The sequence below is a fragment of the Maylandia zebra genome, linkage group LG20, assembly GCF_041146795.1.
Source record: "Maylandia zebra isolate NMK-2024a linkage group LG20, Mzebra_GT3a, whole genome shotgun sequence".
NCBI lineage: Eukaryota > Metazoa > Chordata > Actinopteri > Cichliformes > Cichlidae > Maylandia > Maylandia zebra.
The window spans coordinates 9,165,073-9,192,723 of NC_135186.1; the positions used below are offsets into that span (position 1 = coordinate 9,165,073).

Here is a 27,651-nt window from a genome sequence, read left to right on the forward strand (position 1 = left end):
TATATCCATCATTGATAGTAATACAGCTGGATCACACAGTCTTACATGAGTAGGTTGTCACAACTGAGTTAGAAGCCCACTGCAGTTAAATATGCACCCACTAGTAAGCATCATGTGTCCGGGGATGCTACAGGAGTGCAAAGTCAGTACTTACTCATGCATGTTTCCAAAAAAAAAAAAAAAAAAAAAAAAAAAAAAGAAAAGAAGAAGAAGGGAAGGGTCCCAAAGCTGACATTAGGATTTTATTAGTAGACATTTTCCCCATTCATAGAATCTAACAAGCTGTCCACAGTATGGATACAACCCCTTACAGACCCCTCCCGACTTCAAAATAAAACTTCTGGTTGTCACCAAAAACTGTTTAAATACTATAAAAATAAAATCAATTGCACAAATATGCCATTTTGCTTGCGATTACTTCTGTGCAACACTTTTACACATATATTACATCGACAACCACATGACACAATCGAAGAGAAACAAAATTCAACAGAAAACATTTTCCTTAATAGAAAGAGCCAACAATCAAAGCAACATAAAATCCTAGAATTAGTTAAATAACGTTTATTAGTTGTATAACTGGTAGAGCTTGATGAGCACTGATGAACGTGACGGTTACATGTGTTTAGTTTTCGCCAGTTAGTAGTTTACAGTAAAAAATTACCAAGATCATTGTGTCTGTTTGGATTCATGTACAGCTGCAGAATTTGGTGAGTGCTTGACTTTAGCCTTCTGTGATGGCGCACTGGGAGTAGTGTTTGTGCAATAAGCTTTTTAATAACACAAAACAAAAAAAAGTTGTTTTTAGGTTGTTTTTAAATGAATGTAAAAGTTCTGGATTGTACTGGTGAATTTAACCCAACATGTCCTGAATAGGTTACAGATACTGTACTGGCAAGTAAATCAGACAGATGTAACAGCCACAGTCAAAGGTTCAGTGTTCAGCTGGTGAATGTTTGCTTCAAGCCCCGATTAGGCGCTCTGCTCTTTCCTAAGCAAAACATTAAGAAACGATTTTGCTACAAGAGAGAAAAAAAAAAAAAAACTCATTCATAAAACACCATAAATAACACACAAGTTAAAAATGGAAAACAGACAAGCTCGGGCACTAAGCATGACACGGTAATCCATTTTTGAAAAAAATAAAATAATACAAATAAAAGTCAAATTGAAGATGTGACAACACGGCTACCTGTAGTGACAAGTAGTACAAATAGGTTTCAAATTATCTGGAATGTATTAAACTAAGGCTGCAAAGTCAATATATAAAAAGGTACATCTCACTACTCAAAAGTGAAGGTGTGTGTGTGCGTGCGTTCAATGTGTCGCTGCGGGTGGAGGGGGGGAATGTTAAGCTGTGGTACAATAACAGACACGTGCAAAAGTTGCATAGGGTCGGTGCTGCAAGCTAAATATTCATGTGAAAATGTGATTTTTAATACAGAAACAAAACTAAATGTGATTAAAAATTAGATGCGTGCCATAACGTACTGAGCAGGGATCGACTTCAGCAGAACGCATCTGTCAAACAAAATTAGGCGCGTGTGTTACGATGTTAAGTTAGTACGCACATGTGAGAGCTGTAACCTGTTTGTTCTACATTTCTCACTCTATCAAAACCGCAGGGTGACTCGAGCTCTGCCTAAGTGCTTTAATCGAAAGCATTACAATGTTTAAAAACTTTAACCTTTTAATAAAACCTCAGCATAGCAACAAAAATTTAAATTAAAAAAAAAAAAAAGAAAAGAAAGAAAAAAAAAAAGAAGAAAAAGATGGATTTCATCCCAGTATTCATTTACCAACATGTCTGTATCCTAGAATCTGAAGGGAAATGCGAGTCCTGCTCAGTGACGATGCATTAAAATAATAATGAATGGGTTAAATGTAGAGTCACACTGTTGTTGAGCTCAACACAAATCAAAGGGAAACTGCACAACAGTGGACCTCATCTCGAGTTACCAATTTCTGGGACCCTGTTGGGACACTGCCAACAATCCAAAACGTCTACAGTCTTTTTTTGTGTGTGCCAACATTCATTAGAGAAGTTCCGGCTTTTTTTTTTTTCCTCCTCCTCTCCTTCTTCACTTTAAGAAATAGTGTTTCTGCTTGGCACATAAGTGTAAGAAGCAGCCTGCACAGACACAAAAGACTACAATCATCACTGTATCGTTTCTGCTTGTTTTGTTGTCCTATTATACGAGTCGACGCCAAGTTAATCTGCGGTCCGTTAACTTTTCTGTAGTCGCCATTTTTCTCCAGTTTTTCCCGTTCATGTCTGCTTATGTCACTTTGTCCATGAATCCATCCACCCAATCCTGCCACAGAACACAGTTATCTAGAGCTGCATTTGATACTCTGATTACACCGACAAGTTTCTTCTATGACGATAGTGAGATTTATAACAATCCAGTTCCTTTAGGCTCATATTTTCTAATTCATATCCGCACAGAAAAAACACCCTCTCCTGTTAATATGGCTTTTAGGTGCTTGTACGCATTTATACACGGGTTCACACAATAGATGAGCATATACCATCACTGTAATATTTACTTCTAGTCTTTTTGGACTCTTCTTAAGTTCACTAGTTAAAAGAATGAAAAAAAAAGAAAAAAAAAAAACGACTGAACAACAGTTTCATTCACAAGCAGCTGCAGATCAACACCCTTATCCTCTAAAGTCACATGTTAAACTGGGAAAATTCATTTGTGACATGTGAATGTTTTTAAAATGCTGCCATCAAGAGTCTTGGCGGGCAGATCCTCGGAGCACAGAGTTCAATAGCAAAGATGTTAAACATTCAGAACGGACCTGTGAGGTTTTTGAGTTGTTACCAACTCTCTGCCAGAGGGATTGACCTGGAATTAAATGGCCATTGTGCTCTAAAGTGTGCTTCAGCAGGGAAACAGGAGATGTTAGTCGATGATGGAGAGTAAGACTTGGAAATAATATAACAACTTCTCTTAAGTGTGTGTGTGTGTGTGTGTGTGTGCGCGTGCGTGCGTGCGTGTGTGTGTGTGTCAGCGCAAAAAAAACCCAAAACAATCACTTTTACTGAAGACTCGGCAGTCAACAACGTTCAGCTTCTTTGTATGCATTTCCAATCTGAGTTGGTGTGCCTTGATGATGATTTGTATCATTTTATCTCCAGTTAATGACCGGGGGTGGGTGGGTGGGGGGAGGGTGTAACGGGAGGTTATAGATATGGTGGAGGAGGAGGAGAAAGGCAAGTAGGTTTTCAGTAGATATCAGGCAAGTCTTGGTAGTTCCTGTTGAAGTATCCACCAGTGTAGATCCAATCCTGAGAACCTGTGTATGGATTGGTGCCCATCTGGAACCACCTAAAAAAAAAAAAAATCAACACAGGTTACACTTCCGTAGGGATTTACTATGGCTTTGGTCTTAAGTGTGTTACCAGTTTCTAGATATAACTTTTACAATTAACCTCCAAGAAGTCTGTGTATTATTTTCCACCTGCATTTCCCTGTCAATCTGTAATCTTAACAGCTGTCCTTCCTTTCTGCGTCTTCAGCCTGCAGCTCTTTTAATCCATTATTCAGTTCAAAACTTTCTTCACAAACCTCAGTTTTCATACGGTATAAACAAATAAATCTCATCAATGATTAGTGAGCTTTAAATATACAGACTTCGCTTCACTGAATCCGTTTCCAGCCTTTGTAATAAAGTAAGCGGATGTTGGTAGCTTCAATTTTATTAAACAGAATGAGAGTGGAACACAAAATGTCCATTATGTAAATAATATTTTCTTAACACTTGCAGTAAAAGCTACATTCCATGTTGTGGCCATGGGTGAGGGTAGGAATGTAGATTAACCATTATGGTAACAGATTCTCCTTTAGGGCTCAGCTCTACTCTTAACAACTAACCAGAACAGTTTCTGCACCACTGCAATCCCCCTGCTATTCTCATGTACACTGGACATCTAACAGCATCATGAAAACTTCATTACTTTTGGTATATTTTGAAGCTGTTGTAAAGGTTACCACAGAAAAATTTATTAAAGTGAATGCATGTGTCAGTGTGCGTTTCTCACCTAGTAGACCACTCCTCATCTCTCTTGGCTCTCTCTTTTCTGGCAGCTCTCTGTTTCTCCTCCAGTCTTTCCTTTTCTTTACTGGCCTCATCTTCACAAGAATAAAGAGTTGAAAGGTTTCAGATTGTAATAAAACAAGAAAAAGTCTTGTGCTTATTTACCCCTTTAATTTCATTTGTTTCCATTTTTCTTTAGGCACCTGTGGAACTCACTCACTTTGGATTGCACAATACCATCAACATCCAGCAGGTGGAAGCACTGACTTATTGCCAATCCTTTGCTTTGAGCAGCAGAAGTAAAACATTTGTAGTTTCTTTTCTTTATTGGTTCTGTTTTGTTTTTTGTTGTTGTTGTGTTTTGTTTTACTTTCACAGAGTGATCATTCTAAAAGTCGTCTTAAACATCCACATAGTCATAGCATACTGGTTTTCTTTTTAAACAACAGTTCTGTCAAACAAGTTATTGAATGTCAGCCAGCGACGCATTCAAATTTGATCAGATAAAAACTAATTACCCATGTTGCTGTTCTCCATTGCTCTGATGTCAGGCCTGAAGCGACAGTCTGTGTGGGGCAGGATGGCCTCCATGCCGGGCTCCAGCTCATTCAGACACATCGCAAAGTTTGTGAAGTTGTACATCTGGGAAACCGAGAAAGAATAAAAGATGTCAAGAATGAGTGTGTTTGCGTGTGTGCGTTCTGGGCCACCAATTTGGATGTGTAACTTTATTTTTGATACCACAGAAGAGTGTGCTGGTCTAGAGTCTATCCTCCATAACAGAGTGCTTCCTGGTACAACAGACACAGTCTCTTGGACTTCGGGCATGTCATCTGCGTCATCGTTCTCAGCGCCCTCAAGTTCATCCTGTGAATGATACAACTCACTGTAACTACTGGACCAATTGATAGCATCAGCAGAGACTGAACGCTGCAGGCACAAACAGTTACCAGCGAGATCAAAGCTTCTGTCAGTATCTGTTTATTTCCAAACCTGCAGTTTGGAGCATTTGCACACAACTACAAATAAATAAGCAGACTAAAAGGGGAAGAGCTGAAAAACCTCTGCACTGATCTACACAAGCTTGTTAGTTTACCTAGATACGACCACACAGATTGCTGTGGACAATAACAGGAAATCAAGACAGAAGAAGAAAAGGAAATATGACTTAGATGAATTTATTTATTTTTTAAAAGAAAGAAAGAAAGCCCACAGACTGGCACTACACTGTTGTTTTTTTATGATTTCTTATTGCAGATGTAAAATATTAGTTGCACAGGTTCTTACATTTTTCTGCTTTTTGTTGTCTCCTTTCTTCTCAGACTTCTTGTGTACTTCATAGGCCTGAGGGTCGACACTCCACATGCATTCAGTCCATTTCCCATAGATGACAGCAAGCTTCTTTTTACTGGATAGAAACGGAAGATGAAAACGACAGTAAGAAGATGTGGCAGGAAAAGGAGCAAAAGGGCAAGACACAAAAAGTTGGAGATGCAAGTGGAGAGAAGAAATTGTTAGAAAAGACAAAAAAAAAAAAAAGAGAAAAAAAAAAAAAGGAATGTAAAAAAGAAAATGGTCAATAATAGGAGAAGAAAAGTACAATGGAAAATGAGATTGAAAATAATGAAAATGCATTAGCATGTCTTTTTAAACGTTTGAAGACAGAAAGATTCACAATGTAGGTGACAAACCAGTTAGAGTAAACACAAACCTCTTGTCTTGGATGTATCCCTCCACTTTGTGTAGCTCTTTGCCAAACATCCCACAGGGCTTGAAATTCAACACACATTTGTCTCCAGTGCTGCAGGAAAAATGAGACAAGAGCCAATTAACATCTTTTCACTGGCAGAGCTCATTATAGTGAATTAAACAGACAAAGCAACATTATTTGACATTATAAAGTGGTGGATTTATCATGCAATTATACGTTCATATAAATCACTTTGCATGGCTATTTGTATAAAAGAGGTTCACGTTCAAACCCTGCTGTTTTGACAACAGTTAGTCAGTGCAAGTAAGGTCTGGCTGATTCACAGTTACTAGCATGAATCTGTGCAACTGTGTGAATAAGACACAGCACGCTTAGCAATAAGGACAATAAAAGCTTTGCACTGCTTTCCTAGAAAAATAAATGTTGAAGGAGACGTTGTTTGCCTGTGAAGCCACACAGACCATAAGCAGGCTGGTGTCTAGTATTAGACGAAACAAGGAAGGTGCACGGCAGGAATGGAGAACTGTGGGTAAACATTTGTTAGCCTTACAGTGTTTCATCTGAACTTGACTGCAGTCATTTCCTCACTCTAGTTATAGGGAAGCATTGTGATCAATACAGGTTAAACACTTCTTAGTATCTAGTTCGGTATTTTTTTTTTGGTATTTATTTATTTATTGTCATTGTCAAGAACAATGAAATTGCATTTGGGGCTTCCATACAACCCAAAAAAGAAGAAGAAAATAATAAATTCTATCATGCAAGCATCATTTAAATACCTGTGGTTGACTATTTCTACTGTGCCATACTGTTCTATCCACAGTTTTCCCAGTATGACATTGTGTACACAGCAGTTAGGGTTGCTCCATGTGTATGCCTCCCTGTGCCTGGATGAAAATTGCAGGGGGGAGAAAAAAGGAAGAAAAAGGGGAAATAGGAATGAAGGAGGAAGTTTTAAGAGGGAAAGGTGAAAAAAAAGTCAACACAATGAGAAATCAGTTTTAGAATACAATTAATGAATAAATAATTTAAACGCAAAGATTTTAAGTGACCAACTTGAGTAGCTCTAGTGTGATAGTCCCTTTAGGCTCTGCCTCAACACTCTTGCCCCAGAATTTAAGTTTAGGGTAGATGGAGCCGTGGAACACGAAATCCCCAGCCAGGCTCTCTGCATGAAATGCACTCACTGGAGGATGATGGGATACCTGCTCAGACACTATTCGGAAATCCTGGTCCTCTCTGCAAGAAGCAGGGGTGAAAAGAGAGACTGAAAGCTAACTGGTAAAACAAAGTGACCTCACAAAAAACGAGAGAGAAAAAAGCAAGTGTACCTGATAAGTTCATAGGTCTCTCCCAGCAAAGGATTAAAGGGCTTTCCAGTTCTGTCCCACTGCGACGCAACTGCTGACACAGCAAAAGCAGCTACTGCCTAAACAGAAACAATTACAGACCAAGTTAGCATGCGCGTATGTGTCCAAGTCATCTCTTGAGTATGTCTGTTAGTGTTTTGTTTTTTCCTTCTCCCCATACTATGTCCAGATTATTTGCATTTCAGTTATGATATTCGATTAGATAATTTTTTTGGTGGCTCTACTACAACCATTCAAAGCAATGGACAAGAGAGGTAAAGACAATGTCATTGTGGGGAGCTAGGGTGGAGTGGGTGGAGAAGAGTGTCAGGGGTGACAGCAGAGAAACATGGTAGATGACACAGGACGTGTGTGTCCACGTCTCTCCCTACCCGCATGCGCTCTATGGAGTCGGACATTGAGGAGGTTCTGTTGATGAGGTAAGTGTGTTCCATATATTCCGTGATTCTCTGCAGGAAGCTCAGCGGCTCGTTGAAGGCAATGGGCATCGTGATCTTGGACAGTTCCTGTTTAACATTAAGATAAAAGCTGAATATACTCTATTATATCACAAAAACTGTAATTGTGTCAGCAGCCAAAGCACTAAACACTAGTTAAACCACAGGTTAACTAGAATAACTCCTAAAATACAACATGACTAAACACAGTAGTGCATATAAAGGGGGAAAAAATGGAAAGAAATTACAGTAAATTATAATGGGGAAAAAAGCTACCTAACATATTACCCTTTATACTATTGAACTCTAAAACGTTTTTCAAATTGTGGTTTTAACAAGTAATTTTATGTAATACATTTTTCTTGTTTCAGTTTATCTGTGTGCAAATTAAAAACTGTAAATACTGCCCAATATGACTATGAAAACCTCTCTATGAAAGCCTTTCATGTACAGAAGAGAAGCTCTTAAATCTGATAACCAGCTTTCCCTTACCAGTCCAATACATTTTTTCAGGATACTCCACACACTGATATTGTTTCTGGAAAACATGGGTGCAGGGAGAGATGTCCTGAAATGGAGAAGAAAAGAAATATCCAAGGTTGCAGATAAGAGATAGTGCGTTCAGGTTTGTTATCAGGGCAGAAGATAAAGAAATTCTGCACGAAGATAAGAACAAGTGCAAAGCCAATTCATCTCACCTCTGTTCACAGGAACTAAACCCAGTCACCTAACTATCCTAAAATTCCTACTTGGTAATTTTCCACTGACATCTTAAAATTTATAAAAAGGAAATTAACTCAAGTAAACACACCACACCTTCACATATAGGTCACCCAAGTCAGCCCCCCACTGTGAACAACAACAAATCTCCCCCCCCCCCCTTTCCCCCCCTCATTATTTTTAAGTTTAAAAATACGTCACCTTTAAACTGCTGCACCCATTGTGTGCCTTTCTGTGTATGCGTTTTGTATGAAACTGAGCCATTACAAATTGTGACCCTGCCCAAAAATGTTCCACTTAACTCAATTGTTTTTGACCAAGAGAGTACTTATCCACAAACAAGTACACACACAGCAGATGGAATGTGGGTGAGGAATGCAGGAGTACCTGTGTTTCTTGATGCCATTTTCTTGTGGGACTGATCCATTGTTCTTCTGGCTGCTGCTGTCAATCCCTTGTGCATCTTTGAAACTGGCCTCCGACAGCCCCTCGCACGACTCGTCCGATTCCAGGCCTGCGGAAGAAAAAGAAATGTGGCATTCAAAGAAAACCGACGTCATAGATATCCGCACCATGTCATCTTCTTTACACTTGTTGTAAACTAAGAAACCTGGGACAACAACAGTAAACTTGTTTATGAGGTAATAACAATCTACGTCTCAATTCAAACCTTTCACATAAGGAAGCCTGGCCACGACAACATAGGGCCACATTTAACACAAATACCTTTCGGCATCATTGCTCAACATGGAGGAGAGCATATTATAAGGAGTCATATTCGCCATCATAATCTCAAAAAAAGGACAGATTGTGAATATCTTGCATCTCGTCAGTGGATTTAACAAAAAGGCAGATGTTCATGGCGTGGGAATGAGAATGGGCTGGAATAATCTGCAACGTAGTACTGTAGGATGGAGTTGTGGGCAATTAAAGGTGGTGCATTAACAAAAGCTTAAAAACACTAATGACTATCATTACTCAGAAAACACGCCTAATCAGGTGTCAGGTACAAAGGTGCATTGTTCGTATCGTCACATAAGTCACAACAAAATATTTTATTTTAGTACTGAGACACCCTGCGACAGACTGGCGACCTGTCCAGGGTGTACCCCGCCTCTCGCCCTATGACAGCTGGGATAGGCTCCAGCGCCCCCCGCGACCCTGAAAAGGATAAGCGGAAGCGAATGGATGGATACTGAGACGTCGCAAGTTCCACTTCCTGAGAAACAAAATGTATTGCACAGTATGAAACTGACTCATTAAATGCAGGATGTGCAACACAAAATTATTTGTCACACATTAGTGTTGACCCATAGCCAGGGTTGTGGAACTTTAAATATTTGATAATCTCTTTTCATGTATTATATAAGCTGCACTTCAACAATGTCTTTCAAGCTTCTGTAGGTGTTATGAAGGTGTGCCCCGGGCAAATCATCAAGCACATTAGTAATATTTTTAAAATAAATAGTTACAACAAAATATTTGAGGGTAAATTAAGAAGAGAAAAAGATGCTAAAGCCAAGCCAGATGATACCTGATGCTACCACATAAATAATAGATCACCCCTGTTCTGCATCTGTCTCAAATTACTAAGATGATCATAACAATGGCACAAAGACAGGTGCAGGCACACACACAGCCCTTTTATTTATACCTGAATGGAAATGACTTGCTAAAGTGACGACAGCCATATAGCAATGGCTCTACGTCAACATGGGGTAATCAAACAACAAAACAGTGATTCTAATATTTATTAACAGAGAACACCACCCTGCCTGCCCTCTTATTATCCTTGCACAGAACGAGCTGTTAAATAAGTGGCTGCACTGCTAATTTATCTACAACAATAAAGTGTTTGCATGCCTTTATTTCTCAGAGTTAATATTATAATCATATTTCAGCATTCAATGCTGAACCTACACATGCTGACTTCATTAATCCTGAGATTTTATATTGTTTTGATGTCTTCTAAACTTGAGGTAGATCTGCCTAGAGTAAACAGTTCAAAGTTCATCTCTCCTGAGTTTCCAGGTATCTGCTTCCAAGAATGCTTGCTCACAAACCCCAGGCAAGTCACCATGGCTGTACTTTGTAATTGTAAATGGGTACTGCTTGATATCAGACCTTCACCTGGACTGTAACATTAGGCTGCACGAAATCCTGAGAGTGCTGACTTCAAGGACTATTAACTGCTGCTCACCAAAAAAAGAAATGTGAAAATACTTTTAAAAAGAGTGAAGTCTAGTTGGCTTCCTCAAATATGCTGATTTGGGGTAGTCACTACTATCCCACTGACACAAACTTTGGCAGTTTCTACCAGATGAAATTTCTTTGTGAATATAATACAGGCACACAAGTATGAACCACACACCCTCCAGGTTGTTGTTGATATCACTAATCATAGTCGTAAGACAGCCAACCTCTGAATTATTCAACTAATCATCAGACGAAGGCAGGTTAAGTTCCACTGGACAGCATTGTGCTTCGACAACAAAAACAGACCATCTAATTAGGAGTGGCAGCCTCTTGCAGAAAAACCATGTAGCAATTTCCAGAGAAAGACTAAGACCTAAGAAAAATAACGATTACATATATACATCAGGTCTAATAAATACCAAAACGCTAAACAAAATATTTCTCTTCCTCTAAAAACCCTTTTTAAGTTTTTAAACTACCAAAGGAGAAGTGAGAACTACAAAACACAATACAGTCCTGAAATACAGGAAGCATGCATGTTTCCCCTTTCTTAATAAAAGATCAACTAGAGGGAAACACATCAATAAGTATGTACATTAAGCACCCACCTGTGACGGCATCGAAGAACTCATCGTCATTGCTCATCTTCTAGAGTCAAAGCTGACCGGTTGTTTAGGACAGATGTTGAACTTCTAGCACATGTTCCTTTTGGTGGCTGCTCTGAAAAGTTACTCTGGAGGGAGACCTGTCAATCTAGGTCTCGCTTGAGTGTCACCACAACAACAGAGCAATGTTTGTCTGATATCGAGACAATGTCCCAAATACAGCTTCACACAGATTTTCAGCAGATGGTCTGTCCTCAGAGGAATGACACCAGCAGATGTCAATTTGAGCAAATCAGCTGCTTAGTTAGCAGACAAACAACGGATGCACTTCCAGTCTTCAATTTATGTGGCTCTTTTGACCAAGGCAAATGAATAATCTGTAGAAAGAAAAAAAAGAAGAAACAAATATATTACTAACAATCAATATTAAAAGGTTATAACTAGTGTTTACTTGCCATGTTTGGAATGATAACCTTCAAAAATAAAAACAACATGCAGAGAAGATTGCATTAAGTGGACTATCTTGATGCTCTTTACAGTAGATCTAACCATCTGTTCCATCCGCTCAAAGTCTGCTTGTTCTGTCACAGTCACAATTTTGTCTATCATGGCTTGTTGCGTGAAAACAGAGATGTTTCTAGTTCAGTAGTTACACAATTGGGACACCACTGTCACAGGCATTCTGGGTCTTTGTTACCCTCTGCTTGGTACATTAGCTTCACCCAGTTTAAAAGCAAGACCCAGAATAACTTGTAACTCCCCAGGTCAAAATTACCAGCCCAGAGTTTTGAGAGTTTCAAAACACATTTTAACATGGACTTCAATTTTCAAGGAAGTAAAAGGAGTTGTTTAATTAGTAACTTAACCTTCAAGAAATACAATTCATAATAAACTGAAACTCCAGTTTATTCATCACACAGAACAAAAAAGTAATGCCAACGGGTCAATGAGTGTGTCAATTAGGGCTGCACGATTAATTGTTAGAAAATCGCGATCTCGATTCATACTTATGTGCGATCACATTTCCAAATGACAACGATTTAAAAAAAAAAAAAAAAAAAAGACGACGACGATTGTACCGCATTTTGATCCGGGACGTAATCTGCATGAAAACAAGCGCTCACTCTTCCTGCTCAACAAATGACAAGGGCGGAGCCTTATACCACGTGATACAGAAGCTGTGCCGCGTGATGCTAAAATTAGCAGGGAAAAAAACAACGGCGAACACGTCAGGGATGACGACAAAGTGACAGGAGAAAATCCGTCCCAGTCAACCACCCAAACATCAATAACGGGAACCTTATACAGCCCTTCCCTATACCCGTCGAACTCCCGCAGGCACAAAGAAATTACGGAGGCTATCACTTATCACCTGACCAAAGATATGGCTCGCATCAACACTGTGCAAAACAAGGGATTTAGGAAAATGATCAACACCCTAGACAAACGCTACACAGTGCTGTCCCGCAACTATTTTTCTATTGTTGCACTACCTGTTCTATACACGCAGTGTCGAGCAACGGTGGAGACGGAATTTCAAGCAGTACAACATTTTGCGGCAACAACAAAACGTGAGACATTTGTTGTTTTTATGTTTATTTATTGTTTTTATGTTCAGTTTCAACTGTTACGAAGTTGATGTGCAGTTAATAAGTGCAATAAATATTTATACTGGAAAAGAAAATCGTGAGAGAATCCTGATCTCAATTCTAAGCCAAAAAAAAAAAAAAAAAAAAAAAAAAAAAAAAAAAAAATCGTGATTCTCATTTTATGCAAAATCGTGCAGCCCTAGTGTCAATTAATTAGCAAAAACCCGAGCTGCACTTAAAAAGGAATTTGTTCACTGTGCCGACCATATTTAAAAACCATTTAACATGTAAAAACCTCACACAATATGTAAAAAGATTTTTGTTACCATTACACAGAATATTTTCATCTGGACACTTTTTTTTTTTTTTTTTTAAACAATCAGCTTAGTTTTACAACCACTACTACCATGTGCCTGTTCTTACCAGTAATATAAGATAGCATACATCATTTTATTATGACACACCCCACATGTCAAATGTTGAGACACACACACACACACCCTAAGGAATAGGTAAACAAGGGCCCATTTATCCATTTTATCTTATCACCAATGGCTCTAAACATTAGAACTAGAATACCAGACAGATATATGAAAATTAAATTGGCCCCTTTGATTTATAAGGATGATAGAATATGTGAAACGCATGTGTGTTAACAACAATATGACAGATGTAAGTAAATATTGCATATATGTGTAACCCTGCCAATGGAGGGTGCCATCTAGATTACAACTATTACTAAAATTATATGCAATCTTAATATTTACAAGGCAACGAAATGCTCATATAATATTAATATTATATGAGCAAGACACACATCCTGAGGGAAGGGGAACAGGCAAAGGTGAATTTGTGTAAGACATACACATCTCATTCCACTGTATTCTGTGCGTTTTTTGTTTTTATTTTTATTTAATCCATTTTCCAATAAATTACATTGACACTTTTATCTACTACTGCCACAGAAAAAGAACTTTTGTAGATGCCTATTGTAGGACAAACAGTCCCATGCTAGAAGAAATTTTTGACTAATGAAGGCATGGCCCCATCCATCTAATGCAGGGGTCCCCAACTCCAGGCCTCGAGGGCCGGTGTCCTGCAGGTTTTAGATGGGTCCTTGATCCAACACAGCTGATTCAAATGGCTAAATTACCTCCTCAACATATCTTGAAGTTCTCCAGAGGCTTGGTAATGAGCTAATCATTTGATTCAGGTGTGTAGATCTAAAACCTGCAGGACACCGGCCCTCGAGGCCTGGAGTTGGGGACCCCTGATCTAATGGAAAACTCATTCTTATGGTCATAACTCCACTGATCAAGTTTTTAATCAGTGTTCCACCGTTTAACAGCTTTTAAAATTAGCAAAGTTCCATTTGCATTTACAATTTTCTGATTTATTTTAACAGCAGTATTTCCATCAGGAGCCAAACCAAATTACCAAATGTTATCCACTGTGTTTACAGCAGCCTTTGTGAAGCATAATAATAAAATTGTTTCAGATGAACCTATTTTGGGATATGCAAAAAAAAAGTTGATACCTACAGGTTACACTTAAGAAAAAAAAGCATCTCTAAACACAAAAATATGAATATTAATTACATTAATATAATTGTATATTAAACAGTAAACCTAAATTCCCTTCTACCCACTTGCTGCTTATTGGGATCCTCCTGCAAGTAATAGAGAGAGTAATAGCAAGTAACAGAGAGAGCACAGATTAATGTCTAAATAATACAGTAATGCAGTGTGACAGACCTCATCTCCAGAATTATAAAATCTTTACATACCTGAAGCATAAAGAAAATCCTAAAAGAAATATCCAGTCTCATACAGCTGACTGATTTAGAAGATAAAAATACCAAATTCAGTCTTGTTCCCACTCGCCTGGCCTTCTACACACTCGCCTGGCCTATTTCTACACAGTGGATGGGTTTTGCCCTTGCCAGAGAAAGGAAACGCCTTCAGCACACACATGAACTTTGGCCTCTGCGTCCACAATTGATAAGGTGGACAGAATGGATGATAAACTATTATTCAAATATTCTACCAGTTAACTCTGTGTCCAACTCAGCATTTTTCTAACTTGTGAAAGGCTGGCTTAAATAAGATCTAGATTTTTTTTTAAATTAATAAATAGAATCTCTCTCATTTTCCTACATTCAGTATTAGAAAGGATTTATACCAACATTTTTTAAAAGCAACAAACAAAGAACAAAGAAATTCCACTATAAAAGGGAGTTGACTGTATCAGCTGATCATATCAGTCAGGAGATCTACAGGACAAACGTGATATTTCCTGTGGCCTCACAAATCACATAAACTAGGGAACTCCCAAACCTTTAAATGGTTCTGCAGGACATTTTGGAATCCCAACCGGAGGAAATCTGACTAATGCACTTGTCTACCAGGGTTTGTGTTGAAAATATGATTGAAGAAAACACCACCTTCTCTAACTCACTTCTTAAAGATTGAGTCGTGGTATGATAATCCTTATTCATATTTCAGTGCATTCATAGTCAGTGGTCTGTGGAAGCTATGTGAACATAATGTTACAGCAGATTCTGAACAAAGCTGTCAGTTAAAAGGCATGTCGCACATTGTCTTCACATCACCAAATGAATTCCCCCCAAATACCTGACCACTGAACCTTATATATAGCTATAGTATACAGCAACAGAATGACAGACAAAACACGTTTTCCCAACCTTAACATCCATGCACAAAGCAAATATGACTGAAAATAAAATTTGCGTATGACATTAAATGTTTTGTACAATAGACAGGCCACTTCACAGTTTGTAATTCAACAGTGCTACAATCTCTGTCACCAGAATCAATATCCTTCAGTGAAGCTTTCTAAAATAAGGCAATATCAGAAATGGATATCCATCACATTTTCCTAGCTCCACTAAGGCACACAGAGAAAACAGGAAGATGACGAGTGTGTGCTTTAGTGATGGAAACTATCATCAATAATAGAACTGCATTATTGACTTGATGAAATAAGCTGACCTAGTTCTCACTCAGAAAAGTCAAGACAACACTGACTCGAACTCTAAGCTCATTTCTCAAACTGCTCTTTGTTCACAACCCATTAAAAAGCAGACCCATTTTATAAGGTTGGTTAAACCTATTCAGATCATAAGAAAATTTCTTTTGATAGAGATGCAGCACTTGAGACAAAGTATGACTACTGCACTCAGGCTGTAGCTGGTCTTTGTAAGATGTCCAACTAACACTACTTCTTAAAGCTGTTCTGAAGCACAGTTTCAGAGGCACATGTGTTTACTACTTTTCAAATACACAAACCTAAACTGAGTGCAATACTTGGAAATTAAAGACTGTCTAATCTATTAATTCTATGTGCTCTAATGTATTCCATTAACAACACTGTTAATTTAGTATTCTTTTATATTTTGTAGAACAAATATTTCCCCAGGATTCCTTCTCAGCATCAGCAACAATAGATGAAAGTGAAAATAAATTCTTCATAATCACTGACAAGCCACCGTTTTTATCTGCACACACTAAAACTTGAATTTCAGTTTAACCTTCCTGCCTTCTTGGGACCTTTTTGTGCCACTGCTATGTGTTAAATGGCTGCCATTTCCACTGTGTTCAGTGGAATATAACCAAACTTGCCACAGGATAGTTTTTACCTGTCAATGTTAATATTCCAGTGTGAATTCCTTAAATCAGCCTAAAATGGCTGAGCAGCAGAAATCCCCACACCCATCACCCTGGGGACCATTTTCTGCCCATTGACTTCCATTATAAACGCTATTTTTCAACCCCAAATTATCATATGATTTTATTTTTTCTTCTTTTCTTGGATGTCAATGAAGACTCAGGGCCTTGAAGTTTTAATTTTTAAATTGCAAAAAAAATGCAAAAAAAATAATGGCAGGTCAAAATGTATGTTGGTGCCAATCTTTGGTCCATCTAAAGGCCTACTTATAATGACAATCACATATTACTTCAACTGGTTTTTTGTGGAAATATTTAGTTTCGTTTTTTGGTTTTTGGGGCTTATAACACAGGGCGCTCATGTAATAACACTGGGATTTGAAGGGTTAAAACAACAAAAATATAATTAAAACTTTACATGAATATTTCAGGGAGAAGTAGTTTTACAAGGTTGGCTAATTTAAAGTGGAATAAAATATGGATATATGGTCTTTTTATGGCGTGGCTGAGAATGGTCCCTAGGGTGATGGGTGTGAGTTTTTTAAAGGATGGCAGGAGGGTTAAATCCATGTTTAGAAGTTTTGTTTTGCTTTTTGATAGTCTTGCATTTTTAAAAGAACTTACTTTTCATTCCAGAATTGTGCAGATAAATTAAACAGATTCTAACACACACCCACAGACAGCGAGAGAAAAAGAGAGGTATCCGATTGGCTGCAGCAAGCTCTCAGATAATATCACTCGCTGTCTCACACGCCTTGTGAGCCATTACGTAACCATGACAGACATGGCACCATATGAGCACCACAACCACTCTCCTCCGTACTTTGATAATAGCTCACCAAATGTAGCCACAAAAAAGGTCAGCAGATGAAAAAAAAAAATATACACAGAACAGAGAGATAAAGCTTTGGAACAGAGATAACTTTACCCCATTCCTCATTCATGTAACTCATTTCAAATACAGACCCACAGACTAAGCTTTCTGATTTAGTTCACTGTCGGTGTCCATTTTTCCAGAAATATCAGGAGAAAGTAAAATAAAACTGTTATGAAACTTTCTAAATCAATAATTAAATAAAGTTAGTTAATTACCTGCAAAATTAGATATAGCAGTACCCATATCAAAGCTTGAGCTAAACCTAAAATAAAACTTTATATCATGAACTAATCCATTTTTTTTGGATAAAATGATTTATAAATACATAGTGACAGGACCAATAATATCTTCTCTTTTGAAGACAAAGACAGACATTTTAAAATATTACACAGGGTACGTGCACAGTTTATCCCTAGATTTTCTAATTTTGATAAAACATGAGACACTACTTAAACTAAAGCAATTGTTACAAGACAAGTGATTGTGTCAAATCGCACTCCGAGTCCTTCATTAATTACAGATTGTAAAAATTGTCACCAAATGTTGTACAATCATTTGAAATGCAAACCTACTGATGCCAAAATTCCATTCATAAGCCAAGTAATGTCTGTCTCTGCTGTCCACCGCAGACAAAAACATCCAAAGCCAAAAGGCGCATAGAGAGAGAGTCAAGAGACTGGCAGAGGTAGAGCCAAGGTGAAAGAAAGTAAAGGACAAGGTTGCCATGCAACATACTGATACAGCATACACACACCTCTATATTTCTCTTTACACACACCTACCTCAACAGGGGACACACCTCTACAGACTGAAACACATACCAAGTCAGTTTCACATACAAACATGCCACTGATGGCAGAAACCAAAAAAGGCTAACATTAGAGAAAGGTTGCACCTGAGGTAGTGCTGTACTTCTGGTGATATGGCACTAGAGCAGGGCGATATGGCCAAAAATATTTATCACGATATATATTTGAAAATTTGCGATAACGATATAACTGACGATATAATTGATGCGAGACAAAATACAACTCCATAACATTACTAGCGCAAAAAGACAACCTTCCATTTATTTTCACTTAAACAAGAAGCTGGTTTTTATGTACATTAAAGCTTTATAAAAATGTAACAGTGCAAATGCAAATTCCTTGCTGAAAGTTTAACCAAAAGGCATTTCCAGTAGAAATGGGCTGACATATCCTGAGCATAACCATGTATAATATCCACTGAAGTTAAAAAGAGGTGCTTTGCAACATTAAACTGCAGTGTGCAGTACGTATTTTTCAGACCATAAGGTGCACGGGATTATAAGGCACATTAAGCGAAACAAAGCAGTCAGATAAATCAAACTTTATTAAACTCATTCTTCTTGCTTCCTCCACTTCTGTACCATTGATTCATTAATGTTGAATTCTCTGGCAGCTGCTCTATTCCCATGTTGTTGCAGTATATTAATGACTGACCTCGTATTGTGGATGGATTATCTCAGTTGTTCTCCTGACTGAAGTTTGGTCCGTTTACAGCATCCTGCCATGCGATTGCATTTGTCTCTAACCATGAGGAACCTTCACGTTAACTTTTATAAGTGGAAAAGTGTTAGTGTTCGTCCTCCAGCTTCACTGTTTATGTTATGCTAACATAGCTGTGTCGCTAGCGATCACGTAGCACATCATAATATACCAGCTAGCCCAACTTCAGTAACCCTACAAACGTCACTGCTGTTTAGTTTCCTGTCTTCATTTATGTTGGAAGTGATAGCAGAGCTGTACGTTTGAATTTTTTCAGAAATCTCTCAGTCAGAACATGCAATATCATGCTTAGGTAACTAGCGAAACTAGCGAGCTAACTTCCGCTAGCTTCCTGCTAACTTCTAACTCCGTTAAATGTAATAACTTTTGTTTTCATGGATGCCTGGAAGTTAAACTTCATAGTTACACCTGGTAAAGCAGCAATGCTGATCGTTTTATTAAAGATGAAAGAATTTAGACAGTTTTCAACTCTCAGTGATGCTGCAGTGTTGTTTGACCTCAAGTCAAATCTTCGGAGTTTAGGACCCAGATTACTCCCAGATTTAAGAGCATCTTAGTCCGACAAATACGACAATAACAACGGCCGCTTGCATGTTCTGCAAAAAAATGTGCTTTGTTGTGTATCTGACAGACAAACACCAAACCAGTTCCACATCACCGAAGTTACACCATTTTTACAAACCAATTCTGGTTCCTCAACAATCGGCCATGTGCGTATGAAAACAAAGGCACTGCGCATGCGCATTTTACTCCCATTCTATCGCGATATTTCATTTTCCTATCGTTGCCTAACATTATACCGGTATTACCGTGAACGGTATAATATGGCCCAGCCCTATATGGCACAATACTTTCTTTGCTGATTAAATAGAATTGGTAAGGTAAGCTTCCACCATTTGTCTAGTTGCTGAATCTGGGACTTTAAGAAAAACGAACGGTTTTCAGATACAAATATCTATAAAGGTAGGCCTGAAAATATTTGTTGCCTAGCTCCCACATTAACGTTATCATTTTATTATTTGCAGATAGAGGTACTTTACACTGTTCCCTTACTTCCAAATGGGTTGCCACAGCACATGGAACCGCATGTTTGATTTGGTACAAATTGCCCTTCCTAAGGTTACTCTGCCATTTATCCAGACTTGGGACCAGCACTTTAAGTACAGTAACTTCTGTTTCCCTGGGACTAGATTTCTGTCCATCGGATATCTGCTAATAGTTATATGGTTAACATTCTCACTGGCCAGGTTAAAGTGTAGAATAACTGTTTAATACTTTTCAATGTGATGAAACAGGAGCCCCCACCCCTCACCCCAATTTTTCCTCATAGTGATTTATGGTGTTAGGATAGCCCACAAGGACAGCAAGTCCACACTGAAACTAAGAAAGCATCTGTGCTTTGGTTCTGTTTGTGCATATATAGAGACAGGACTGGCAACTGTTCTATAACCCAAATGTGGCCCACTGTTAAGAGACCTGTTCTACCACAGCCAGAAGGGCTATCTAATGCAGGACTGTGTGAACTAAATGTTAGCTATTGTTGTTAATATTAGTTCCTCACATATAAGAATGATCAGTCCTGGACTTTTTCTTGTTACTAGTCTCTGTGACACAGAGGCTTATTTCTATGAACCTGCGGTCCAGGACAAAATTATACTCTGTGCTGATGTCATTTCATGTCACTTTGATAGTTCCCGGAACTTTTCGGTCAAATAATGCCAAATGCATATTATAAGGCCACACGGATAACCACTGCAATTCACTGTCATTCATCTGATACACTTTATATAGACATCTAAATACTCAGATGCCACACTGCTATTTATGTCATGTGATTAAGTTTTCCTAGCAAAGGCTCAAGGTTAAGATGAAGGAAATGGGTCTCATCTACCATTCTGAGAGAAGTAGGAAGGATGTGAATGTGGCCTGAGAGACAACAGTGGGAACAAGAATCACAGACAGGCCACTGTGTTAGAGGGAGTTCAACAGAGAGCAGCATTTTGCTGTGTGTGCTGTCTGTGCACTAATGAGTGCAGAAAGGGAAGGGGGGGGGGGAGAAAAAGAAAAAAAAAAAAAAAAAAAAGAAGGGGGGTGGACAGAATCGCTATGGAGATCTGAGTGTTAATAGGCATTTGTGCTCTGTAGATGTAGCTGCAAGTAAACTAAAGCCAAAGCAGCAACCCAAGGAACTGAACTCAGAAAGCACTCAGAAAGTAGTGCACTACTGAAAAACAGCAAGTTACTCAGGAGGAATGAACCTAGCTTGGTCTTGTTGAACGTGGTGACCCCAACCACTCTGCCTGCTCATTCTTAACTTTCTCTTCATGGTTTTGTGCTGGACGTAGGACACATCAAGTCCTATAGAAATCTACTGGAAAATGTTTCTTTTTTTGCATCTAAACATTTTGCCATTAAGCTTATAGTCTCAGTCACTCATTTTGGGTCATATTGAATTTATATTCTGCTAGAAAACGGGTACAATGATTTATTGAAACAGGCGCAAATACACATGAACATACAGTGTAAGGCAACAAAAAAAGTGTTTGCACTATTCTAACAAAATTTATCATTCAACACAGCCTAAACTCTCGCACTGAAGCCTTCTTGTAATTTCTGTCAGTAGTCTCCAGGAACAGTTTTTTAGGCTTCTTGAAAAACATTCAAAGATCTCATTTGGCAAACAATGGGTGGATCAACTCAAAGGCCAGATGCATTTCCCAGGTCCTGTATCAGGTCTCTGCACACCAAGCAGAGATATGCCAAGTTTTCAGCCAATAGCTCTTTGAGAATTAACTTGTAAAATTATATTTTTGCATCGACATCTGTCAAACTGTCATCTTTGAAATTTTTTGCACATTCAACTAAAGAAATGAGAGCAAATTATGTGTTTTTGCAACAAGCTGCTGGTAACAAAGCACTTAAAGTTACAATTCATAACATATACATTGTGAAGTCTTCTGCTATGTGTAGACATAACACAGAACAGCGAAGTATTTGGTTAATGGTGAGTTTAAGATTTCATTTATCCAAACTCACCATTATGTGCGTGGTCGCTATTTTTTCTAAGGTCCATATTGGTTAACAATGAAAAGCCATCTCATCAGGGATTCAAACCTCTTACACCCCAAGTTTGAATCAGTAGTTTATAATGGTTCATGATGTTTTAGTTTCTTATCTTTTCAGAAACATGTCTGTATACAGGAAAGGCTGTTACGTGATTGTCTTAAGCCCAAGCATCTTACAAAACACAAATGTTTGTACTGTAAGCCAGTACTAGACTGACGTAGAGCAAAAGTTATTTGAGCAAGAGTCTAACTGGGTGAAATGACCAAAATTAGTTTATTTTGTGTTCCGTGCTTCCTGTTTTCATCACAATCAGAATCAGAATACTTTATTAATCCCGAAGGAAATTAGGGTTACAGCAGGCAGCACGCTAATGGCGCATGCTGTACTTACAAAGGAACCTTCTGACCAACTTTAAAAAATAAATAAATAAAAATACATAACATGAGGTAAGAGGAGGAGGGGAAAAAAATATACATAACATGAGGTAAGAGGAGGAGGGGAAAAAAAAAAATACATAACATGAGGTAAGAGGAGGAGGGGGAAAAAAATACATAACATGAGGTAAGAGGAGGAGGGGGAAAAAAAAACAAAACTACTCAGACTGAGCTCCTAGTGGGAGAACAGTTTGATAATAGAAAAAACACCTCAGCACAAAAAGCACATGACTGTCAATACACCATAGAAACACAAGACAAGCAACAGGGGCAGGTAAAGGGTAAGAGAGAGCCGGTGTAGACAGCGCATCCGGTCCTGCAGCATGTCTGCGCTGGTCCAGTTGACTGCCATCTTCCCCGGTAGGGCACAAGCATCGAAGGCGTTTGGAAAGGGAGGGGGGGAGTCAGTGTATGTGTGTGTCCAGAGTTCAGCTGAGACAGTGTCCTTCGCCCCGCCAGGCTAAGTAAACAGTCTTCCAGCCAACCCGGGTGGCCTTGCATGGAATGGGGGGAACAGTCTAAACACAGTCGTTATGAGGGTGTTTTGTTCAGCTCCAGCCTTGAGGCCGCAGCTGGCGTCGAAGGGGTCTCCGCATGAAGTGATGATAGTTTTTACTTTAGTGCGAACAACTCATAAATTTCAAAGCTGTTCTAACAGTCCAACACTGGTCTCTCAATCTCCCCTTGGAGAGCCGTGAGCTTTCTATGATGTTATCCAAACTTACGTTCCAAGCTCCAAAGAGCTGGCGAATGGAAGTAGAGCACAAGACCAACAGACGGTCTAACTGACAATCATTCACAAATTACTTTTTATTATAGTATACTGAAACTATGAAATCAAATTCAGTCTACTTCAATCACAAGACTAACCTTACGGAGTACATCCACTGACTGGAGCACTTTAGAAAAACTAAGTGCTAACATTAAAACCATTAATCCATTTAAAGAGAGGAAATTGCAATAAACCACACCCAAACAGCCTCAAACGTACACTTTTACATCTGATGCAATAATAACTCAAATGTGTGACGAAAAGTAAACTCTCCTATGAGAATCAAGTACAAATCTTTTTTCCATGTTGGTCAGATCTTTTTTTATCCTTTTGCATTTCTTCCTCTTTACTGTAATGTAAAACATGTTTACAGATTATTTAAATGATAGAGTGAAAAATCTTGCCGTATAATAACAAAAGCTCCCAGTGAAACTTCTGAAATACACTGAGGACTCATGTAACCTCTAGATTGCATAAGTCATTCAGCCTTAGAAGTGAGGAAGTAGGGGGTGAAAAAAATGTCTCAAACAAGTACACAAAAACTGTGGAGTACATTTGCAAATGTAAAGAAATTAGCATACATATAACAGAGATACAGAGATGTAATTTGATGCTCTATGTATATGAGTTTATGTGACAACGAATTTAATGTCATGTTACGCTGTTACTTGGAAGTAATGGAACAAATTACTTAATGACCCATCAGAGAAAGTAACACTGCATTATTTTTAAGAAAAGTAATGAATAATATGCAGTTTATTATTTTATTTAATTTCTTGCCCCACTCTTTTTTTTTTTTTTTTGTAACACCCCTAACACTGATGAGGTAAGTTTCTAAAGACTAAAGGTAGCTCCAAACAAATGTTTCATTGAATTTGTTGCACTTGAGATCTAAGCTCAATCATATGTGTAATCATGTGCGCTAGTCTATCCTGTCTGTTTGTCTTTCAAATATAAGGGAGGAGCTTGTTCTCTTTATTCTACTCCTGCTTGAAGTCAAGTAAACCCCACTGGGCATAAGATACTGTCTCATTCTGGGCAGGATGCTTGAACGTATAGTTTCACACACTCTCTCACACACACACACACACACACACACACACACACACACACACACAACACTACTGAACAGTGTGAGTCAGCGCATACCAGTGATACCTGCTAGGAAGAAGAACCTGCTAGGAGGAGTTTTACCTTCACAGTGTATGCAGAAACAAAGCCTGCTCAGCATCTTGCCTGGAAACTCCCTTGAATTGTCCACCCATTAACACAAACAATGGCACTCCTGAGTTTAGATAAAACATGTGCACAAAAGCATGTTTTGTGATCAGCATTGTTTGCACTTGAGTTGTTATTTGACAGGTTCAGGTGACTGGGTTTAAACTTTCTCTGCGTTCTGGCATTTAGGTAAAAAGGTATGTGGAGCCACATTTCCAATGGATTTTAGAGACAACCAGTCAATTTCACATTACCAGAATATACTTTAATTGCATTTTATAGGGCACCTACAGTTATAAATTACCAAAGGAAAAATATACCAGTCTTTTTTTGCTTCAGAGAAACTTCTGAAAGATCTTTAATTTACTTTTGAGGAAATCGTGCAGTTTCGTGTACATGATGCAACTGTACGAACGACAGAATATCACAATATAATGTGATACACAAACAACATCATCTATTTTTAACAATTAATTAGAAATTTAAAGAAAGAGACACAAAGCTGCACTAAAGATTTCATGGGTCTTCACCCATGCTCCACTTAAATAAATTGATTCAAATTTAGCTTAGCAGAAGCAACCTAGTATTTGCTAACAGACAAATCACACTGAAAACATACCTACACCAAGACTCCTCCCTGCTTTCCAAATACAACTACTGATTTTGCATTTGCTGACCGTCCCATTGCTGCAACAGTTAGGTTTCAACACTGCTGAAACCCAACTTTTGGGACATGGCTTGCAACATCTTCTTCCTGTTCACTTAAATTTAGCCACAGAACTCAACTACAAGAGCATTAGGCAGGCTAATCTCCACCAGAGCCATTGCCCTATTTTGCTCATTTAAAAAGATCCACCAAAATTCAATGGGTCTTTCCTCTGCCCACGTACCACCGCTCCATCAAGCTTCATGAAGGTCAGGCTAATAATCGTTTGTGCAATCCTGCTGAAAGACAAATTGTACTCATACAAACTTTTTCTAATGTGAGGCAGAAAAAAATACAAAAGCAAAACATAAACAAAACACAGATATTCCACAACTGAACGCTCATAAGCATTTATTCCATGAACACTTTAATTAGGCAATTGCTGTTTCAACAAGGACAACTGCTCATCTAGCTCTCAAGTGGAACTACATTACTCTAAGGTAACTACCTTACCTGTGCTAGTAAACTTACTTACTAGCACAGTGTAAAGCTCCCCTTTCAAATGGAATCTATTGCCATAGACACCATGGTGAGGGTAATTAAGGTACCTTAGGGAGGAAAACCCATAACTAAATGACAACAACTGCAATTCCAGAGAGGACAGACTAGTATGTCATGTAAAGATAAAAACAAAATGTGTCTACCTTCATACTCCTGTGGATAAAGCAACAATTTTTTTTAAAAAGGGAAGTTCACTTTAATCCTAACCATACAAAAGATGATTAGCAACAATAAAACAGCTACTACGTGAAGTACATAACACAGAGCATCCTTTCAGTGCAATGTTCTGCTGGGAAAGTTTCCATGCCAGCTTTTATACTTTGACAAATAAAACCCATAATTAAACTGACCCCCATGGAGCAGCACTCACTCTCCAGGCAGGACAATGCATGCTGTAACACCACAAAACCTGTCAAGGAATGGTTCAAGGTACATGAAAAATATTCTAAAGTGTTGGCTGGGCCTCCAAAGCCCCAAGATCAACACATAGCAACTATGGGAGTCCAAAAAGCATAATCCACAGGATCCAAAAGATCCACCCCCACTGTACCATCGTGCAAAAAAACAAAACAAAAAAAACACCATCACCACCAAAAACAAAACCTCTCATTTTTTTTAACAAACTCTTAAAAAGTTTAAGACATGACATGACATGCTGGTCAGTCACAGGAGCTCGTTCAGTGAGAGACTGAGATTACCGAAAAGCACCACTGAACGACACAGGAAATCTTTCCTGCCTGTGGCCATCTCCCTGTACAACGCATCCACTTAACACACTGTTTACTGCTACAACTACACATGTTTCTTTTCCAGCTATTTATTTATGAGTGATGTATGTATGTATGTATGTATGTATGTATGTATGTATGTATGTATGTATGTATGTATGTATATATTGTACTATTCTTAGTTAGCGTATTGTCTGTCTTGTCTTAATGTTGATTTATAATGGAGCACTGTAACAAAAAATAATTTCCCCCAGGGATCAATAAAGTATTCTGATTCTGATTCTGAAAAAGGGGGACTTTTTGTTCATCATCTGCTTAGATGATGTTATTTTGGTTCAACGTTTTCAGTTCAACTTTATCAAATTGTGGTAGTCAAAACATTTGTGAATTGCCTCACAGTTATTACTGACATATCTACAAAAGATCGATATCAAATGAACAAACAATGCTAAGCAGATTGACCGTCAGTAACACAGTATCACTTCCTTACATTAAGTTCCTTAGTGACAGTGGAAACATGCAGTAGTACTACTATGAATGCCACTGAGCAATATGTCTGTCAGGGAGAGTAGACAAACAGATGACTGTGTCAGAGCAAACCTTGTGTCAATGACCTAAAGTACACCAGCTTTAAACGACAAACCTTTGTTTAATCTCTTGCGAGTCAGATGCGGATGTAATCGGGAAGAAGTCAGCCTGGCGGGGAGACATTACCAATGTTTGCTGAGGCAGTGAAACGTGATAGGAAATGACTTTAATCTGCACCTTTACATAAACTGCTGCAGGTGAAGAAAATGTGACGGTTTTAATCTGAATAGATGTTTTCCTCTGAAGGACTCCCTCACACTCAACCATCAAGAGCTTTTTACCAGCAGCTTTTTACCAGCACACGGAACTTAATCGTTCTGCTTGCACTGACAATACATTAAAAATACCCAAATAATAATTATATTCTAAATCAATTACCAATTAAACCTTCACTGACAACTTGAAAAACACCCAGCTCTGACAACCCATCTAATAAATGCTACTGTAAACTCTATGCTTGCTAACATAATAGCATACACTTTAACTTGCCAAATTTAACATGTGACGAACTATACAATATTCCTAAATGAGAACAATGTTTTTAAATCATTGTTCCCACACAACAAACTGACAGTGCCGAGGCTGGCCGGAGCTTTTTGACAGCTAGCGCTTTACCATTAGCGGGCGGGCTAAAGAAAAATAAGGTGGCTAACTAGCATGGTTAGCCACCTTTTTGAATAGAGAGGCCAAAGCAAAATTTAGGGCACTGAAAAGAAAACATAAGACCATAGAAAGACCAACGGAATATCTGTCATCGTACCTGAGTGGCGTGAGCAGGCTGAATGTATCTGCAAGTCCAGAAAGATGAACAAGAATTTACTGTGTAGCCTCAGCTTGACACAGCAGCGGAAGTAGCTGGCAAATGGGGGCG

At 38.4% G+C, this 27,651-nt stretch overlaps 1 protein-coding gene across 3 annotated transcripts; it reads right to left on the bottom strand.

Moving 5' to 3' along the window:
* Window positions 1-229: 229 nt before the first annotated feature.
* On the bottom strand, window positions 230-27,651 carry osbpl2b (oxysterol binding protein-like 2b). 3 transcript variants are annotated; one of them, XM_012919921.5, is made up of 14 exons: window positions 27,541-27,651; window positions 11,090-11,463; window positions 8,673-8,799; window positions 8,058-8,133; window positions 7,500-7,634; window positions 7,090-7,187; window positions 6,815-6,997; window positions 6,538-6,645; window positions 5,759-5,848; window positions 5,335-5,455; window positions 4,789-4,914; window positions 4,566-4,689; window positions 4,052-4,142; window positions 230-3,338 (listed from the first exon to the last, which is right to left on the bottom strand). In XM_012919921.5, exons 2-14 carry the CDS (start codon window positions 11,124-11,126, stop codon window positions 3,236-3,238), a joined length of 1,419 nt encoding a protein of 472 aa, XP_012775375.1. In that variant the 5' UTR covers window positions 11,127-11,463; window positions 27,541-27,651; the 3' UTR covers window positions 230-3,235. The 3 variants fall into 3 exon arrangements, with proteins under 3 accessions (XP_012775375.1, XP_023008072.1, XP_023008071.1); XM_023152304.3 differs by lacking the exon at window positions 27,541-27,651 and adding an exon at window positions 17,811-17,832; XM_023152303.3 differs by lacking the exon at window positions 27,541-27,651 and adding an exon at window positions 14,462-14,582.